We start from the raw sequence: 18,504 nt of genomic DNA, 5'->3' as shown, positions 1-18,504 counted from the left end.
GTATGTATCATTAGATTTTGAGTTGTGGAAAAACATGTTTTGGCCTCAAATAAAGCACTTTCTCTCTGGGGCTTGGAATTTAAAAAAAATAAAAATAATAATGGCATATTGACACTCAAGAAGATGTAATTGTTCATATAACACTTTTAAAAACTGTAACCCTAAAGTGTTTTTCAGGTGTTATATATACCCAGTAGTCATTTTGTTAAACAAGGGCCTACATTTCACAGCAAAATCAATGAGACAAAAAACCTTTTGCATAAAATGAAGCCTATTAAAAACCAATGAAGACATGGAGCTGTGAGACATCAAGATTGACGTTTTGTTGTGAAATATAATCTGGACATGTTCTCGCTGGGAGATGCAGAGCTGCTGCTGCTTCTCTTAACCATCATTTCACAGCAGATAACAGCAGCATCCACATGAGGAGAGAGAGAGAGAGAGAGAGAGAGAGAGAGAGAGAGAGAGAGAGAGAGAGAGAGAGAGAGAGAGAGGGGATGAAAGAGAAGACAGCTTACCTTGTGTGATGCAGTATAACTGGAGTATTTAAACAAGCACCAGCGTCTCATATAAATTAAACTGCACATGAGTTTATGGACAGAAGCTGCATCTCTTCATCATTATAAACATGAAGTATGATTTACATTATTCATTTCTCCTCCTTCTGTGGATTACACACAACACATCACGAGTCTCTGGAGATATTCCACCGGCAATGTGAGTTTATTTTACTGTTCATTGAAAGCTCTGCATTTTATATTGGCCTATGATAAATCGTAATGATTTTGTGCTATTGCTGACAGAAAGACTTTTGAGTAACACTTTACAATAAGGTACAGTACTTGTATTTGTTTACATCAGTTAATGCATTAGCTAATAAATGAACAATACTTCCACAGCATTTATTCATCTTTGTTTATGTTCATTTTAGCATTTACTTATACATTTATAAAATCAAGCATTGTAACTGTTAACATTAATTAATGCACCATAGACTAACATGGATAACTGTATTAACTAATGCTGTTAGTTAATGCATTTACTAATTTTTGTTGTTAACACTTTCATGTTTTTTTCTCTGTTTAAATCACATTAAGGTTCTGCAGTTTGAATATCCCTATTTTGTGATATATATATATATTTTTGCATAATATATGAGTGTGTGCTGTGTGTAACATTTACATGTATATATATATATATATATATATATATATATATATATATATATATATATATATATATATATATATATATATATATATATATATATATATATATATATATATATATATATATATATTTCTATTTTTATATATTCTATATTATATATAAATTTAAAAAGTATATATAAATGTAAAAAATCTGAAATGACTATATGTGGGTCAAAGACGAGACGTCACCATTTTGGTGTCCGCATCAAATATAATTTACAAAAGTGATTTTACATACAAAAAAACATATAAAATGCAAGTAAAATGTCTACTTTTATGTTTCAAATAACTTTTGTGAAAATACAATGACCAAATATGAGTTTAATAATGCTCCAAAGTGTAAAATCGTCATTCAGCGTAATGGTCCGGACTATGATTTTACTAATACATTTTTAAATAAACGTATAAAATACCATGTTAAAAAAAATATTTGCTTCCTTGGCATGTTCACATAAGTGTTGGCTGTTTTATATTAATAGGACTATGTGTTATTTTTTTCGTTAAATATTGAAACAACTAGGGGACTTTTGTCCCGAATATGCAGTTTGTCAGAGGTCATTCAGTGTAATGGGATCAGGAAGCCATTTTGAAATTAAATAAACAAACAATACTCATCAAGCAGTCTGTGACATCATCAAAAGGCCCCCTGAAGACCATGTGGTGATTCAGCAAGGTAAGTTTATTGCTCTTAAATATTTGATAATTTCACCTTTTCATAGTGTGGTATCTTGAGTTACAAAACCGACTGTCATTCAGTGAAATGCAAAAAAACACTTTTATTGTTAGATTATTTGAAAAAAAAGTAGATGTTGTGAATAATGATGATAAACCTTTCTGGTCAAGTTCACTGTTTGATATAGGTATCTAGTTGTTAACTACTAATATTAGCTTAAGTAAAAGTTTCGTCATTCAGGGTAATGTTTTGTCATTCGGTGTAATGCAAATTGTATGTTACACCACAGTGTCATACATAACACTGAATGACAGTGTCACTGTTTAGATAACATTTTTAGCATTTTATTTCTATTTCAGATAAATGAGGGATGTTTAGCACAAAAAAAATATATCAAACTTTATCAATATTAATGTTTTAATGCATTTTTGTCGTTTTGGTACTGATTTCTTTAAGATGCCCACAAACAAATTTTTTTTTGTTCTGATAAACACAAAGGAAGATATTTTGAGTAATGTTTGTAACCAAACCGTTCGTGGACCCCATTTACTTCCATAGTATTATTTTTAGTATCATAGTATGGGGTCCACAAAAGGTTTGGTTACCAACATTTCTCAAAATATCTTCCTTCCATTTATGCGGGTTTGAAACAACACGAAAGTGAGTAAATGATGACAGAATTTTCATTTTTGGGTGAAATATCCCTTTAAGAGAGGCCACTGATTCTCCGCCCATAATACAAATCCTGATAACATGTCATTTATGTTGCCAAACAGAAAGTATTTTTAATTAATAACACGTTTTATGTCAATAATTACATGGAATCTGTATTTCAGCAACCATGCTGCAAATCCTGATCACCCGTCAATCAGGAATTTATCAGATGCTGCAGCTGAGAAGAGGCGAAAGCAATGGCGGGAAAATCAAAGAAAACACAGGGCAGAAGCTAAATGTATAAGGGCAGTTCTGGATCTTATTATACAGTATTACCACCTGTTCAGTTAATTTTTACGAATATGATATACATTGTGAAATAAAATGATTATTCATTTCAGCATCTACTTCTGTGATTTGTTTAGGAATAAAATGATACATAATATTCAAAACACTGCAATAATGGAAACAATGACACTATTTTTGTCAAAAATGACATTCAGTGTAACAAACCATTGTCATTCGGTGTAACAGATATATTTATGTAGAAATGAAACAATATACTTATTCTGAGCTGTACTTATTAAAATATGTAAAATAATGTGTGATCCTACAAAAAATTTTTTTGATTTTAATTGATTTTCACTTCCTTACAAAAACTTCTTGCTGACAAATGGGTAAAACCTAATGGTTTAAAGGATATTGGCGAAGTAAAATGCTTTAAAATGACAAATAGTTAGTATTTGGTGTCTGCACTGTGATCTATAAATAGAGTCTTGTAATGTGTCATCAAATAATAGTTTTTCTAAAAATGTCTGATAATATTTTTTTGCATAAAAATATTGTTACACTGAATGACATTTTAGTTGGTGTCTTCTGTAAAATTCCAGTAAAAATGTATGGTAGTAATTATTTTTTGCTCAGAAAAACATAAAGTTAAACAAGACATATTCTAATGTATGTGAAAAAGACTAAATTTAAAGCTCTTTTACACTTTTATTTTTTTTATGCTTTAAACCCCCTTTTCGTCTTTGACCCATGTATGTGTGTGTGGTTAAATATACATAATAATTACACTCAGTACACACACATATTATGCAAAAAAATCACTTTTATTTTGAATGCGATTAATCTTTTCCCAACACTAAAAATATTATAAGGTCAAAATAAATGTAGATGAAATTGAAATGTTTCAGATGAAGTATAGTAGGCCTACAGTATGGCTAGCTGCAGGTCAGGAAATGTTTCTTTCCTATCAAATTTTCGAATCATTTCTTTTTCCTGTTTTTAGCGTGAAACTTTGGTCTTCAGCATTTGGTGGAGAGATCAAATCCATCGCAGTCAAATATTCTGGCTCTCAACTGCTACAAAAGGTAAGCCTAAACTAAAGTTATGTTTTTACTATTAACACCACTAACAAAATGTCCAATAAAATGGTGGTATTACCATGGTGCATTATACCAATATCATGATATTTACCATAGATCTCTAGATTTACAATCTATTCTTCACCACCAGTATCCAGTTACCAGTATAAATCCTCTGTCTGTGTGTTCATTCGATCTGTGATGTTCTGGTTGTGTTTTGTCACAGTGAGATGTTTCAGTACATGTGAGCAGATGGATGTTAATGAGAGATTAAAACAAGCTGTCAGGATAGCGAGATCCAGTCTGTTATAACATGAAGGAAACAGAAAGGGACAGTGTTGTGTTTGTGTGTTTTGTCGACATGTTAAGAGGATGATACAGCCCGGGGGTCAGATTAAGGGACCGTGTAACCGTTAAAAAGAGAAGCAGCACACAGAAGAGGAGAGAGGAATTTGTAGAGTAGAAATATGACAGTGAGCCCAGAGGAGATAATGTGCATACTGATAGAAAAGAGGAGGATGTTGAGTAGAGTAATGGGGCTGAACGGGTGAAAGAGCGCCCTATGGCTACACTACTGATGTTGAGTTTGTGACCTCATCACATCAGAAGTGCTTTAAAAGCCTGGAGAAATGAAACTCTTTTATCAATAAGTGTATTTCTAAAGGAATATGTGTGCAATGAATAAAAGGCCAGATCCCATGACATGTACATGTCAAGCATATCCACCCCTTGCTCATTATAATATGATAAACTATTGTACTGCACAATAAATGCAGTTCAAATAATCTCATGATCATTGTGAGTAATGGGAACTGCATATGTGGCATACAAACAAATCTTTATTCAATATAGTTGTTTTCCTCGTGCAAAGGAAGGTTTTTTATGAACTATATTGTTTGGCGGAAGAGCACTTCGACCTCGGCACGCAGTAACATCATCACTCCTGACTACTCTACCTCTTGCTCAAACTTCAGTCATTATTACTGCATCTGAGTTCTGCTTACTAAGTGCTCCTCCGGCATACAATATATGTATGTACTCACATTTTTTTATACGTTTAAAAAAATCGCCACATATTGTTTTGTGCCACCATACTTACTGGTGTAACTACTCATGTAACAGTCTTTAAATAGGGAAGACATGGAATTGTTTGGTGGTTTCTGAATTCATCCCTGTTTGGATGGGGCTAGGCTAAATGCTAACACATTCACAACGCACTGTACAAAGATTAAGTGCACGCATTGATAAAAGATGAAAAAAGGTGAGGTAAGAACATAGTAAATGGTGTTTTCCTTTAGAAGAAAAGCTATTATTTGAGATTAAAGTTAGTTTTAATGGTTATAATAGAATAACAGTGTTGTGTGTACTAAATGTAATTCTTGTGTGTGCAGAGCTCTTTAATGTTTAACAGCACACATCTGAATACCACTTCAGTCCAGTAATGGGTTAATATTCAGAGAGCTTCAGTAGCTGAGAGTGAAGTGGCCATTAGCATATGTGAGAGTCATTAAAGGGATAGTTCAGCCAAAAAATGAAAATCCCACCCGCATGTTGTGCTAAACCCGTATGGGTTTATTTATACCGTTGAACACAAAAGAGGATATTTTGATAAATGATGGTAATCACACAGCTGATGGGTACCCATTGACTTCCACAATACTTGTTTTTCCTTCTACTAATGTCAGTGGGTACAGTCAGCTGTGTGGTGACAGAATTTCATTCTCTTTGAAACAGCACAACACACATTTCAGAGGTGTTTGTCTTTTACCTTTCTAGCAATGAACTGCTAGTAAGTATGTTCACTTCACCTCATCTAAAAAATCATGTGTGAAATACTTGGTTAAATATAGATTAATTATGTTTAAGTAATCATTTGTTAATGTAATAAAGTTCATTACTATTTTACATTGAGTGTATTGTTTTTATTTGAATAAGAATCAGTTATCAGACTGTTATCAGTCTCAAATCCATAGGTTAAGCTGTAATTGTGAGATCAGATCACAAACTGCAATCAAACTTAAACCTTTCTCACAAAACATATTGAAACCAAATTCTTTTAGCTTTAAAATCTACCTTAATTCCTTTCTTGATTCTGTTTCGACAAGTGTGTAATTTGGATCTGTTTCTAGCTCTCCTACACAACTATGGCAGGCATATTCTTCCAATTTAAAATAAATCAATAAAATTATAAAATTAAAACAAGATAAACAATTTCATTATAAATGAAAATAGTTTAAAATGCAAATATAAAATGCAACTCCATCTCAAGGCAAGGCTGCCAGTATCAGAAAAAGGAAACTGAAAATTAAAAAAAATGTTTTTGTTATTTATGCTCATGCAATAATAGTGACAAAAATTGAAATTTCAATGTTAACTAGAAAATGCACTTCCAGAGGAACCGCAAAAGTGTGCTTGCTCTGGTGCGGTCACTAACGTGATTTGTGAAATGTAAAATTTTAGAATGTTTTTTATCTTGTGCATCCTCGCATTGGAGTCCCAAGTTCATGTACAAAGTTTGGTTTCAATACGTGAAAGCATTCCTGACACACACACACACACACACACACACACACACACACACACACACACACACACACACACACACACACACACACACACAGAAATGTATACAGGCTTGTAACCAGGGGTGTTTCCAGCATTTAAGGACATCCGGGGCTTAGCACAGACCATTTTATGTAAATACAGGGATCACAAGCCTAGAGAACCCGCTCTAGCTAGCCTAGAACCAACTATAACGGCTGTGCTGCACATGTTCAGGGTTCGACATTAAGGCTTGTCCGCTTGTCCGGGACAAGTGGATTTTTTGTAGGACAAGTGTAAGAAAAAATTAGTTGTCCGACTCCTCTATGAAAAATCCCTTGCTCTGCCACTGATTAGCAAAACACAAAAAATACATTATATTATAAAACTTTACCCGGACAAGTGACTTTTGTGCATGGACAAGTGAAACACAAATTTACTTGTCCGAAGGACAAGTTCCTCAAAAAGTTAATGTCAAGCCCTCAGTGTTTTCTTATTAATTTTTTTTTAGAATTGTAATTTAAATAATTTTAATTTTTGAGTGAACAATCCCTTTAAAGTGCCCTATTTTCACACACTAGTTTTGTACATAATATACCAAAAATTCTTTAGTACTTAAGATAATCTTAAAAACATGAGACTTAAAGGTGCAGTGTGTATATTTTAGCGGCATCTAGTGGTGAGGTTCCAAATTGCAACCAACAGCTCAGTTCACAGCTCACCCCTCGCTTTTGAAATGCATAGAGAAGCTACGGTAGCCACCACAGGACAAACATGTCATGATTGGAGACAACTTAATAAAAAAGTTTGTCCATTAAGAGCTTCTGTAGAAACATGGGAGCACAAAATGGCGTAAGGGGACCCTCGGTGTATGTAGATAAAAACGTCTCATTCTAAAGTAATAAAAACATAACGGTTAATTATGAAAGGTCTTTATACACCCCTGATAATATAGTTTTGTATATTATTTTGCATTTCTGTCAAGAGATCCTTCCAGAAATTACACACTGCACCTTTAATGTAGGCCAGAGTTCACGTCACCAAAAGCAGCAGATATAAGCTGCATTTTATTGATCATAAGCTCATTTTTAAAATAAGCGATAGGAGAGAGCGACAGCAGCACTGATAGCCTAATATCATTGCATTTCTTTACTATTTATGAATATGATTGTGTGTTGAGCATCTACGACAGGGCTATTCAATTAGTTTGTCATGAGGGCCAGAGATACATCAGTGATGATGACTACATATACATTTAAACATACTCATGTTGTATTTTGAAACTGCATAACAACAAAATCAGTGCATTGTACAATATACTTTTTCTACAAACATGTATTTTCAAACTGCATACAACAAAACTTGTGCATTGTAATATGACCAAGTAGGCTTTATCTACATCCAGACATGTTCGTATTTTGTATTTTAAAACTGCATAACAACATAAGTGCATTGTAAGATACCCGGGTAAGCTTTATTCTACATTTAAAGGGGTAAATAAGAGCCATATCACACTCATTGAGAATTTAACTTATTTACTCACTTAAGTACACATAACCAAAAGTTTATAATATGGAATATAACATTGTTTTATGCAGTTTTTTGACAATGCTAATTATTTCACGACCTCTATTTAAACTACAACCGCCATTTTAATAACTGGCAAACATTAGGCTAGCTTCTAATAAGAGAAATTATACTTTTAGATTTCGTCAGGGCAGTAAAATCAGGTGTATGTTTGTCAGCGCGATACGCATGCAGTGGTGCAGGTGCTGGGCTGTGAGCGATGGGCGATTAACTTACTATCTGTCTGATTATATAGGCTTCAACGTGGCAAACTCAGCCTAGATTCATGAAGATTTTAACAGAGGTGGAAAGAGTAGCCAAAAACTTTACTTAAGTTAAAGTAAAAGTAACTAAATAAATAATTACTCAAGTAGAAGTAAAAAGTATGCAATGAAAATAATACTCAAGTAGCGAGTTACTAGTTACTCATGAAAAAATAAATCTAGATATATGCACACACACGCACACACACACACACACACACACGCACACACACACACACACACACACACACACGCACACACACACACACACGCACACACACACACACACACACACACACACACACACACACACACACACACACGCACACACACACACACACACACACACACGCACACACACAGTGCCCTCCATAAGTATCAGAACAATAAAGACAAGATTTTTCTGTTTGATGTGGAGACCAGAAATTGGTAAGATAAATATCAGTATACCAGAAGTTTAGAATGTCACATTTTATTAACCTTTGTTTATGTTTCAACACATACATGCTTTAACAACAAAGAACAACAGCATTAAATGCTGACTTATGTGTATTGTACACAAATGCACATAAGTGAATCAAACTGATCCTACATATTTTATGCTTTTCATGTGTAAACAATCAGGACACAGCTCAGTGCCCATTAAAAAAAATAATGCGACAGATTCTGTACTTTTGTCTCATGTTCATCTTTTAATGTTTAGACATTTCTTGACTCCACAGCAAACAGAAGAATACTTATGAAGGGCATTTCTACAGTATGTGTAAAACTGCAACATACACCAACAGTATACAGAAAAATGTAGCTTGTAGCTGAAATATCAGACAAGTAAACTGACAACAGTTTTGTATATGTATAAAGTTGGAATCTCCTAAGATGGTCTGAGGACATTGACAGTTTACACTTAGACAAAACTCATGTTTTCTTACGTTGTCATGTCACGTGTGTTTTGTGAGAATCACTTACATCATACAGTACATTAAACAGCGAATCAGACGTCAATCATCGATGGATTTTCTTCAATCTGTGCTACAGTGTTTCTGGAGGTTGCACGCGTTTAACTGTGTCTGACGACGAACAGGTCGGCGGTCGCGCGTATGTAATGGCGGGTACATGTGTGAAGTTTTGCTTTTAGTTAAAAGATTGGTAAATACATTTCCACGTCACCCAACACTGGTTATATTCTGCGTGTTTCTACATAGGTTACGAGTAAAACAGCTTCGGACGATTCCGTGTTTGAAGCGATCTGAACAATTCATTCAAACTGATTCGCGAACCACTTTAAAACATTTGGCCCATTCGCTTTGTAAAGAGTCGACTCAAAAGACTCATTTATTTGCAACACTTTGTAATGAAAACGACTCAAATGAGTCATTAATCCGCGAATGCGCCAGAAACACAAGATAGCAATTTAAAAATAAAATACAAATTTCGTAATTAATTAAAATACCGATGCCAAACGATCACTGCTACCCGAGGACGCGAAACTGACGTCTTTACAAACTAATACGTTTACAATGTATTACATTGATGAAAAAGGGAATTAAACTTGTCGTGCCATATATCACTGAAATAAAAGAAAGGGATTAAAATATGTCTGAATCATATAATTCCTACCTGTATGTGAAAATGCACGTTCTCCAGAGAGCTCGTGTTGATTCAAGCATTCAGAATATAAAATCCATTTGCAGTTTTGCGTCCGAAACCGCATACTGTATAGTGAATAAGATGAAGTTTACGATTCTAAAAATATGTATCCAGGAATCTGTCCATATACGATACGAAGCTTGAGTGGCAGCCGAGGTTACTGAGTCCTCCACGGGCTCGCAGCAGAGTCTGAGGCTGTCGCCTCTTCCCCGGGCTTCTCTGCTTTCTCTTCCTCAGCTCTTCACTGTATTGTGGCTCTTAAAGGAACACTCGATTCTCTCAACAGCTCTTCTCTATTCCATTTTGCCATTTTAACATTAAAACTACATCCCGCCATTGTTATTCAAACTTTTCCACGGAGCAATAGCCTGTTAGCTTAGCTTCTAAAGATGGCTGCCGCTATCTTTACATTCTGTCTAAAAAACACGTTTGAACGTAAAGGCTGTCCTCTACTGGTAAAGGCTAATGACATTTTTTAATTTTACACAGGTTTTAATTGGACATTTTAAAGTGAAAATAACATAATATAGACATGTTTCTGCAATGTTTTTTTTATCTTGGGCATCTTCACATTGGAGTAAAGAGTTCATATAAACATTTTGGTTAATAAATGTTACAGACATATTGAGATTTGAACTACTTCCTGTTTTGGCGGCGTTGACGCACATTTAGTTTGGGCTGTGGCGCGCAAACGCTTCCGAAAATCAAAAATCCTTCTGGTAACTTTTGTGAGGCTCGGTCCAAGGATCGCGTACGTGGAATTTCATGAGGTTTGGACAAAATTTGTGACCTGTGAAACTTTTTTAAGGTTTTGTGTTCTCTCCAATATGGCGGCCGAACGACATGGATCTGTGACTTCATCCTCTCAAGCAACTTGCACCGGTACTGCCCGAACATTTTAAAGTTTGAACGGTGTCTCTGCGTCAAACGGTCTGGTCGCTAGAGCTGGCCAAAAAATCTACCCGGGAAAAATAATAATAATAAAACTTAAGAAGAACAATAAGTGTGCTTTTGCAAGCACACTTAATTAGTGGGTGGGGTTTTATTTGCTCATATGAATATGAGTGTATGTGGCAGTGCTGCAAACTTGGTGACTTTATTGCTAGATTCAGCTATTTTTCAAATGCCCTCAGTGACAATTTTTTTTACAAAAGCACTTAGTGACAAATCTAACGACTGGATGAATCTTAGGCCCTGTTTACATTAGAGCATTTGCGTTTTTAAAAAGAATCTTCATCCACACTATACACGACCATAAACGCATGAAACATGACCAATCACTTAACTGAGCATGCGCATAAAAGTGTAAAATAACTTATTACTCTAATAATAGCTTACCTTTGCGCATTTATGCAGCCTAGGGGTGTGCGATATTGACAAAAATTACGGCAACTACAACAGACACTATTTTTAAACCTATAAAAATGTGTTTGGGAAAGTTTTCAGCTCCCCCCTACAACATATTAATTTGATTAATAGGTTAATGTTGATGTTATAAACCAAACAGAAAGGTCTTTATGATTTAAAAAGGAAGCATTCAAGTGAACAGTACTAAACAGTAGCGAACTTGAAGCAAAAATAAATTTCAGCAAATGCAAACTTGCCCTCAGCAGTTCCTCTTCAGCGATTTCACCCTGCTGTATTTATAATAGTTCGCAGTTCATATTTATGATCTTATAGTCCATTTGAAAATGTTCATACGAACTGACTGTATTCTTCAGAAAAACAGCAAATAACTTATCTCAGTGCGTGTGTGTGTTCCCTCACACGCGTTCTCCGACAAAAATTACAGTCCATCTTTCGTAATCAGCTAACTAAAGTTAAACAAAACATTAACAACATTACAACAATATTCAAACCCAACAATACTCAAAAATAAATATAAAACAGACATTATCTATAAGGATACATGTTCAAATCTGATATAACGTTTATAATAGCTGGTTGGTAGATGTTTACTATTTTTGGCAAAACCTCCATTGCAAACCTCCATTTACCTGAATAAAAATTATTTTTATTTTGAAAATGATGCACTGTTACGTTAACATCAGCTGTTCGTTTACATAAGACTCCGTCTACGTTCATTTACACTGCAGCGCAACCCCGGAGTTCTTAGACTAAAGCAGGTTCTTCATCGTTTACAAACGACTCCGTTTACGAGGGTCGAAAACGGTGGCGTAGGGTAAATAAAAGGCGTAAACGTGGCAAAAGTAATGCGTTTTAAAAGGTAAACGCATTAATGTAAACATAGCCTTAGCTTCTAGAATCTTAAGCGTTTCTCCTGTTGAATTGATCTTTATAGCATCTGTTTAACTGTAGAGATTAGACAGTTGTTTGTGTGTTACACATACACAGACAGATGGCAGAAAATATTACATAAAAACATTTGATTTAATTTACATACAAGCAAAGCATACATACTATACTGTTTTACTTCAGCCTGTAATTTTCTTTAGAAGATGCAAATCTACATGCTGTGTCTTTCATTACGTGAGTCTGTCTTTAGATTGTTCTGCTCCACAAAATCTACAATGAAATATACTGTATGCTGGATTTCAGGCTGTCCTTATGGCTGTTTCATAAATGTGTTCAAATTTCATCTCCATCATCACATTCTTTTCTCCTGAAGCTCGCACAAATCCTGTATCGGAAATATCTCACATTTCAAGGTTAAATCAGTGGAGACTCATCAAAGAGGAGGAGTGAGGTACAGTACATTGTGTATATGTGTTACAGTAAATGTCAGGAAACCTGATCAATATAGATATTCAGTTCATTTTGCACATAATTATTTGTTTCAAACATAGGTCACGGAAGAGGGGGGTGGGTTGGGTTTAGTGGCACCTGGGCCCGGGTTACTTTTGGTATAATATGACATGCAAAAATGTAGAATTTGACAACTTTGTTGTTTTGGCAAATCATCTAACCTCCATTTTGACGCTGCTAAAGCGCATGTGCAGTCTCAAGCGTGTCTTTTGTTTCTATGGCAATTGACTCTTGCTTTGAAAATCAAGATCTCCACCTATGCCATGAGTTATTTCTCCCATTTTTTATAATATTATTACGAGTGAACCATCTAGTTACATCTAAAACTTTTGCTCAGAGAGCACAGAGATGCTATCAAATAAGCAATGCTAATGTTAGGCCCACAACATTGTACGGGCAGAATTATAATTATAAAAGTTAACTCAAGATACATGAAAATCCAAAGCTGTAAAGTCATCCTTCACTGTGACAGCAAAAAGACACCGATGTACACTGACCAAAATGATAAATGCAACACTTTTGTTTTCTCTCAAATATTGTTCACAAATCTGTCTAAATCTGTGTTATTGAGCACTTCTCCTTTCATCCACCTCACAGGTGTGGCATATCATGATGCTGATTAGACAGCATAATTATTGCACAGGTTTTCCTTAGGCTGGCCACAATTAAAGGCCACTCTAAAGTTTTACTGTATTGGTGGGTCCGAGGGGGTCAAAAAAACAGTCAGTATCTAGTGTGACCACCATTTGCCCTACGCAGTTGATCAGGTTGTTGACTGTGGCCTGTGGAATATTGGTCCCCTCCTTCAGTTACTGGATATTGGCAGGAACTGGAACACGCTGTCATATACGCTGATCCAGATGATCCCAAACATGCTCAATAGGTGACATTTCCGGTGAATATGCTGGCCATGCAAGAACTAGGATATTTTTAGCTTCCAAGAATTGTGTACAGATCCTTGCAACATGGTCGTGGATAAATGGCACAACAATGGGCCTCAGGATCTTGTCACAGTATTTCTATGCATTAAAAATGGCATCAATAAAATACACCTGTGTTTATTGTCCATAACATACACCTGCCTATACCATAACCCCACTGCCACCTTGGGCCACTCGATCCACAACGTTGACATCATCAAAGCGCTCACCCACACAACACCATACACACTGTCTGTCTGCCATCTGCCCTATAAAGTGAAAACCAAGATTCATCCGTGATGAGAACACCTTTTCAAAGTGCCAGATGCCATTAAACTTTTTAGCACTAATTATCCACTGCACGTCTTTAGTAAATCCAGACAGTCGTCAAAATGATGGTTTACTCTAGCGCAAGCTGTTATTAAATCCAGCCCGAAGTATTTATAAGGGCCAACTTATATTATTTGCTGATGTACAGTACATGTAGCATAGGTGCTGTGTACTTTGTTTTGCAGTACTTTCTAGTATTAAGCAGAGATGGGAAAAGTACAAACATCCTATACTCAAGTAGAAGTACAGATACTCATGTTTAAAAATACTCTGGTAAAAGTTAAAGTACTGATTACACTTTTTACTTAAATTAAATTAAAGATGCCGTAGAATAAAAACTGTATTTACCTAGGCATAGATGAATAATAAGAGTTCTGTACATGGTAATGACATATCATGAGCCTCAAACATGATTGTTTCCTTATGTAAAACTTGTGCATACAAAAGACTGCTGGAAAACAGGCCAGTTTCAACATAACACCAATTGCGATGATCAAGCATCGCGTTAGTTCAGGCAGGCCACGTCAGTCAAGCATGCATCAGCTGATAATCAGCTGTTCATGACGCACACCAATCCATTCACGACATCTGTAACAATCAACCTTTTAAATTCCCATTCATTGAGCCACTTTCTAGCGCATTGCTGCTACTGCTGCTATTTAAACTCCCTCCTCCAACCTCGACTCCACCTAGCTGAAACCTGTTGTTTGTTTGTACCAATATAACATTATCTTCATCATGCATTCGTTTTTCTCTTTCTCTCTCTCAGGGGCGTGTCTGCCCCCCTCCAGTCTCATTGGGCCAGCTAGATTTACTGTCAACCTGAAAATGCCCACCACACCATTGGACCAGAGAGCTGTCAATCACTGTTTGATTTGAGACTCACGCGAAGAAGCAGTGAGCACAGTAGTTGCGCTACCCATTCTCACCAAGAAGCGTACAAATGACACGCAGTGTGATTATCGTGCAATAGATATGCCAAATTCCGCTTTTGCGTGCATATGATACGCCAGTCCTTCCCATTCACTTATATGGCGAATCGTGTCGTTTTATTTTTTTCTCATTTGTTTTCTGTTTTTTAAACCATTTTCGCTTGGGTTTAGGGTTAGATTTCAGATTTGTTTAAGCAGGTTATTTAATATACAGGTTTCTCTATGTTTTTGTCTATATTTAAGCCATGGTCGCTTAGAGTTGGGGTTAGAGATGGGGTTTGGGTTAGGATGTCATTTTTATATAACAAAAAGTTGTTCTAACCCTAAACCCAAGCGACAATGGTAAAAAAACAGAAAACAAATGAGAAAACAATAAATAAAACGACATAAAATGATTCGCCATATAAGTGAATGGGAAGGACTGGCGTATCATATGCACGCAAAAGCGGAATTTAGCGTATCTATTGCACAATAATCACACTGCGTGTCATTTGTATGCTTTTTGATGAGAATGGGTTGCATAACTTACTGTTATGGTAAATCTTTTAGTAATGGGCAAATAAAGACAAGTTAAATTAGTTATACTGCAGATGTCCGCCCAAAGAATATTAAATAAAATATTTAAATTACTAACTTAGATTTACTAATTAGATTTTGGATAGCTAGATTGGGTTGTACAAAATGTTTGGTGTGAAATGAGTGTGGTAGGTGGCCCAACTCATATTTTTTCAACGCGCCCAAAATTGTTGCGCCCCTGCGAATCGTCAACATTAAATTTCATTTGTAACTTTGTTGTCATGTGCATTTTTGTCACATTTAATGACATAATTGTTTTGTTAGTTACTATCTGATAAGACAATATAAGTTTAGTCTTTTATCTAGTTCTTGTTTTTTGCTTTTGTTTGTCTTTTTTCCCCAGATTTCTTCCAGCAATTTTGGTTTAATTAAGAAACAATAAATATAATAATAACCAAATATATATTTTTGAACATGTAGCAGTGTAATTGTCCACATTTGTGTACAACAGGTTCCAGTTACACAGAATTAAAGGGAAACCAGGCAAGTCTGCGTAATATTTCTCTACGAGCTCCCCCTAGTGTCTGAAAGTAAATGCTTTCAAACACACTGTCGGAAAAACTGTTCCGTTGTTGTCCCTCCCACCTCGGAACCAAGTTTATCAGCTTATTTCCAATCCAGTTATGTTTCCCTTCCGTCAAGGGTTTTCGATGCTTCTTCAGCTCTGCCATTTGCAACAATCGCTAGCCGTGTTTAGCTCGCCTGCCTCTGTGTTGTTTGCTGTATAGAGATACTGCTTCTCGCGATATCTGAGACTTTGCGAGACTGAAGCACACCGGGTCGGATACAGCGAAGTTGCAAGTGGGGTATTCTTCCTACAGACGGTAGGGGCGGGCGAGAGAGACTTCATTCGTCCGGTAATGAGTCTTTTAACCATATACCGACTTACAAAGATGATTTATTAACATAAAAATGCTGCCTTGTGTCCCTTTAAGTATTATGGTGCAAACAACAAAACAAAGTGATGTCCACATATGTGCACATCCTGGGGTGTATTCCAGAAAGCAGGGTTGACTTACCATCAGATTAACCCTGAACTCTGGGTTGATTAACCCAAAACTTGCTTACTCTGGGTATGTTGGTTCCAAAACACATTTTAAGAGTTAGTTCAATCAACCCGCTGAAAGTAACCAAGATTAACGCGCGTTCACATAACAACATAAAGACATTTTCAATGGATCACAGATTTCACGGGTCACCATGGAAACGTCAGAGAACTTAAATGTTATTTCTCATTCAAAAACATTATAAACCAATACTTTCAGACAAAATTAACGTTTTATGATCGGCTTAGAAGTGCGTGATTACAAAACAGATAAAATTAATTAATTAATTAATACAAACCTATTTTACCCCATTTAATCAAGCCCAATATTACATGTGTCTCAACGTAAATACACATATTTAAAAGCCTGTAAAAATAATCATAGATTATATGATTTTAAATATACTCATTATGAATATCTTTTGTGGCACGTAAAGTGCATACATTTGTCATAAGGCTTATTTACAGTTCTTTAAATATACTTGTATTGTGTATACATAAAATGTACTATGATAATATTCACTATATTGTACTTATTTTACTTCTGCTCTTTTGGGTGATTTAAAATTAACTGATAGCTGATAGATTAATGCACCCTCTTTTAATTGTAAAGCTGTGCTGTGACAGAAGAGGAGAATAAAAATGTTACATTAGTGCCAATAGTAACATGTTCTAATATGTCCTGTATCATCTAATATATCCAAATATCTCAATTTCCCTTTGGCTCAAAAATGATAGCTCAGGAAAGAAGATGCAAAAGGCCCATTTTAAAGAAAAGGAAAGGTGATTTAGAGAAATACCAACTATAGATCAAATGTAGAGAGGAGGCTAAGGATCTGAAGTGCATGTTTAAGCAATAAAAATGATACTATGTGAAATATTTATAGTTTTATTTCATTATGTACATGATTCTAACTGATAATAGGAAATCTCTGACCACTTTGCCATGTCTGTGTTTCAATGGGCTTCACCTAATGAAGTCTGTGCTTCACCTGTGTCATTCTGTGGGTCAGTGTTAAATCATGCATGTGCTTCACGCTTCACCTGTGTTATTCTGTGGGTCAGGTTGAAAGCACATGACTATCAGAGACTGCAGGCAGGAACGTGAGTGTAAATGTAATAAAATAAATGCGTGAGAGGGAACGCCTTTTAAACGTGTGCACGAGAGAGCATGCAAGAGCCTAGTTGTTCTTGTTCACGCTCTGTTTACAAATTGCTGTCGGCATGGCTCATACATTGAGATGTTTACCGTGTCTGCGCAGTTCTAGCTTACATCAACTTTTACTAGCAGTGATTTAAATGGATTTCTCCAAATAGCATGCCAAACGTTACCTGTCGAGTAGAAACTTTGAAACTTTGTGCTTTAGCACAGACCAGCGTGTGAAATATTCTCCCAAAAACACAATGGTCTTGTTTCTTTCTTCAGAGGCCTTTCTCTTCTTGTCATACAATTCGTACTTTTTCTCTTGCAACCCTCAGACATTTCGAAAAAACACGGTAAGAACGGGAGCTTCAATGAATGGCTGAAACCGTAGCTCACCACACATATACACCTGTAAGTGAACATGTGCAGAAAGCGAGCCTAGGGACAAGCACGTACGGCGGCTTTACGTAAACATATCACCAGAATGATTGACAACTAGGATGACCAATAGTCTTGATGATTGACCCGGAAAAAGAAAATCCTCTTATACCTTTAACTAAAATGAACTAACACTGCAACATAACCTGCTTGGTACAAAACCCGAAAGTTACCTAAGTTTTTGGAACCGAAAGCAGAGGTTATCCACTTACTTACTCCTAAACTTACCCTTATAAGTCACATAACCTGCTTTCTGGAATACACCCCAGGTCTTAGGAGGTTAAATAAAAGTGTATTAGGTTGCTGGAATGCAGATGAAAAAGTGAGAGATCATGTTGCAGTCTGTTTATTTAAAGTAAATGATGTGTCAGGGCATTCTGAATTTGCTGAGTAAGGCATGTTCTTGGGTCAGCATGTTCTGTAGGTCCTGA

The 18,504-nt window shown here is 35.7% G+C and overlaps 1 protein-coding gene across 1 annotated transcript in view; it reads left to right on the top strand.

Moving 5' to 3' along the window:
- Positions 1-499: 499 nt before the first annotated feature.
- Positions 500-18,504, top strand: part of cacna2d3a (calcium channel, voltage-dependent, alpha 2/delta subunit 3a) — a 167,471-nt gene continuing 149,466 nt past the window's right edge. Inside the window, 2 exon segments of the mRNA XM_073867468.1 lie at positions 500-717; positions 3,830-3,911. Coding sequence (XP_073723569.1) covers positions 629-717; positions 3,830-3,911 — 171 coding nt within the window. The 5' untranslated portion in view covers positions 500-628.

This window comes from Misgurnus anguillicaudatus, chromosome 5, assembly GCF_027580225.2.
Source record: "Misgurnus anguillicaudatus chromosome 5, ASM2758022v2, whole genome shotgun sequence".
Lineage (NCBI taxonomy): Eukaryota > Metazoa > Chordata > Actinopteri > Cypriniformes > Cobitidae > Misgurnus > Misgurnus anguillicaudatus.
The sequence above is the reverse complement of the archived record's forward strand: the minus strand, read 5'-3'. Positions and strand labels throughout refer to the sequence as shown.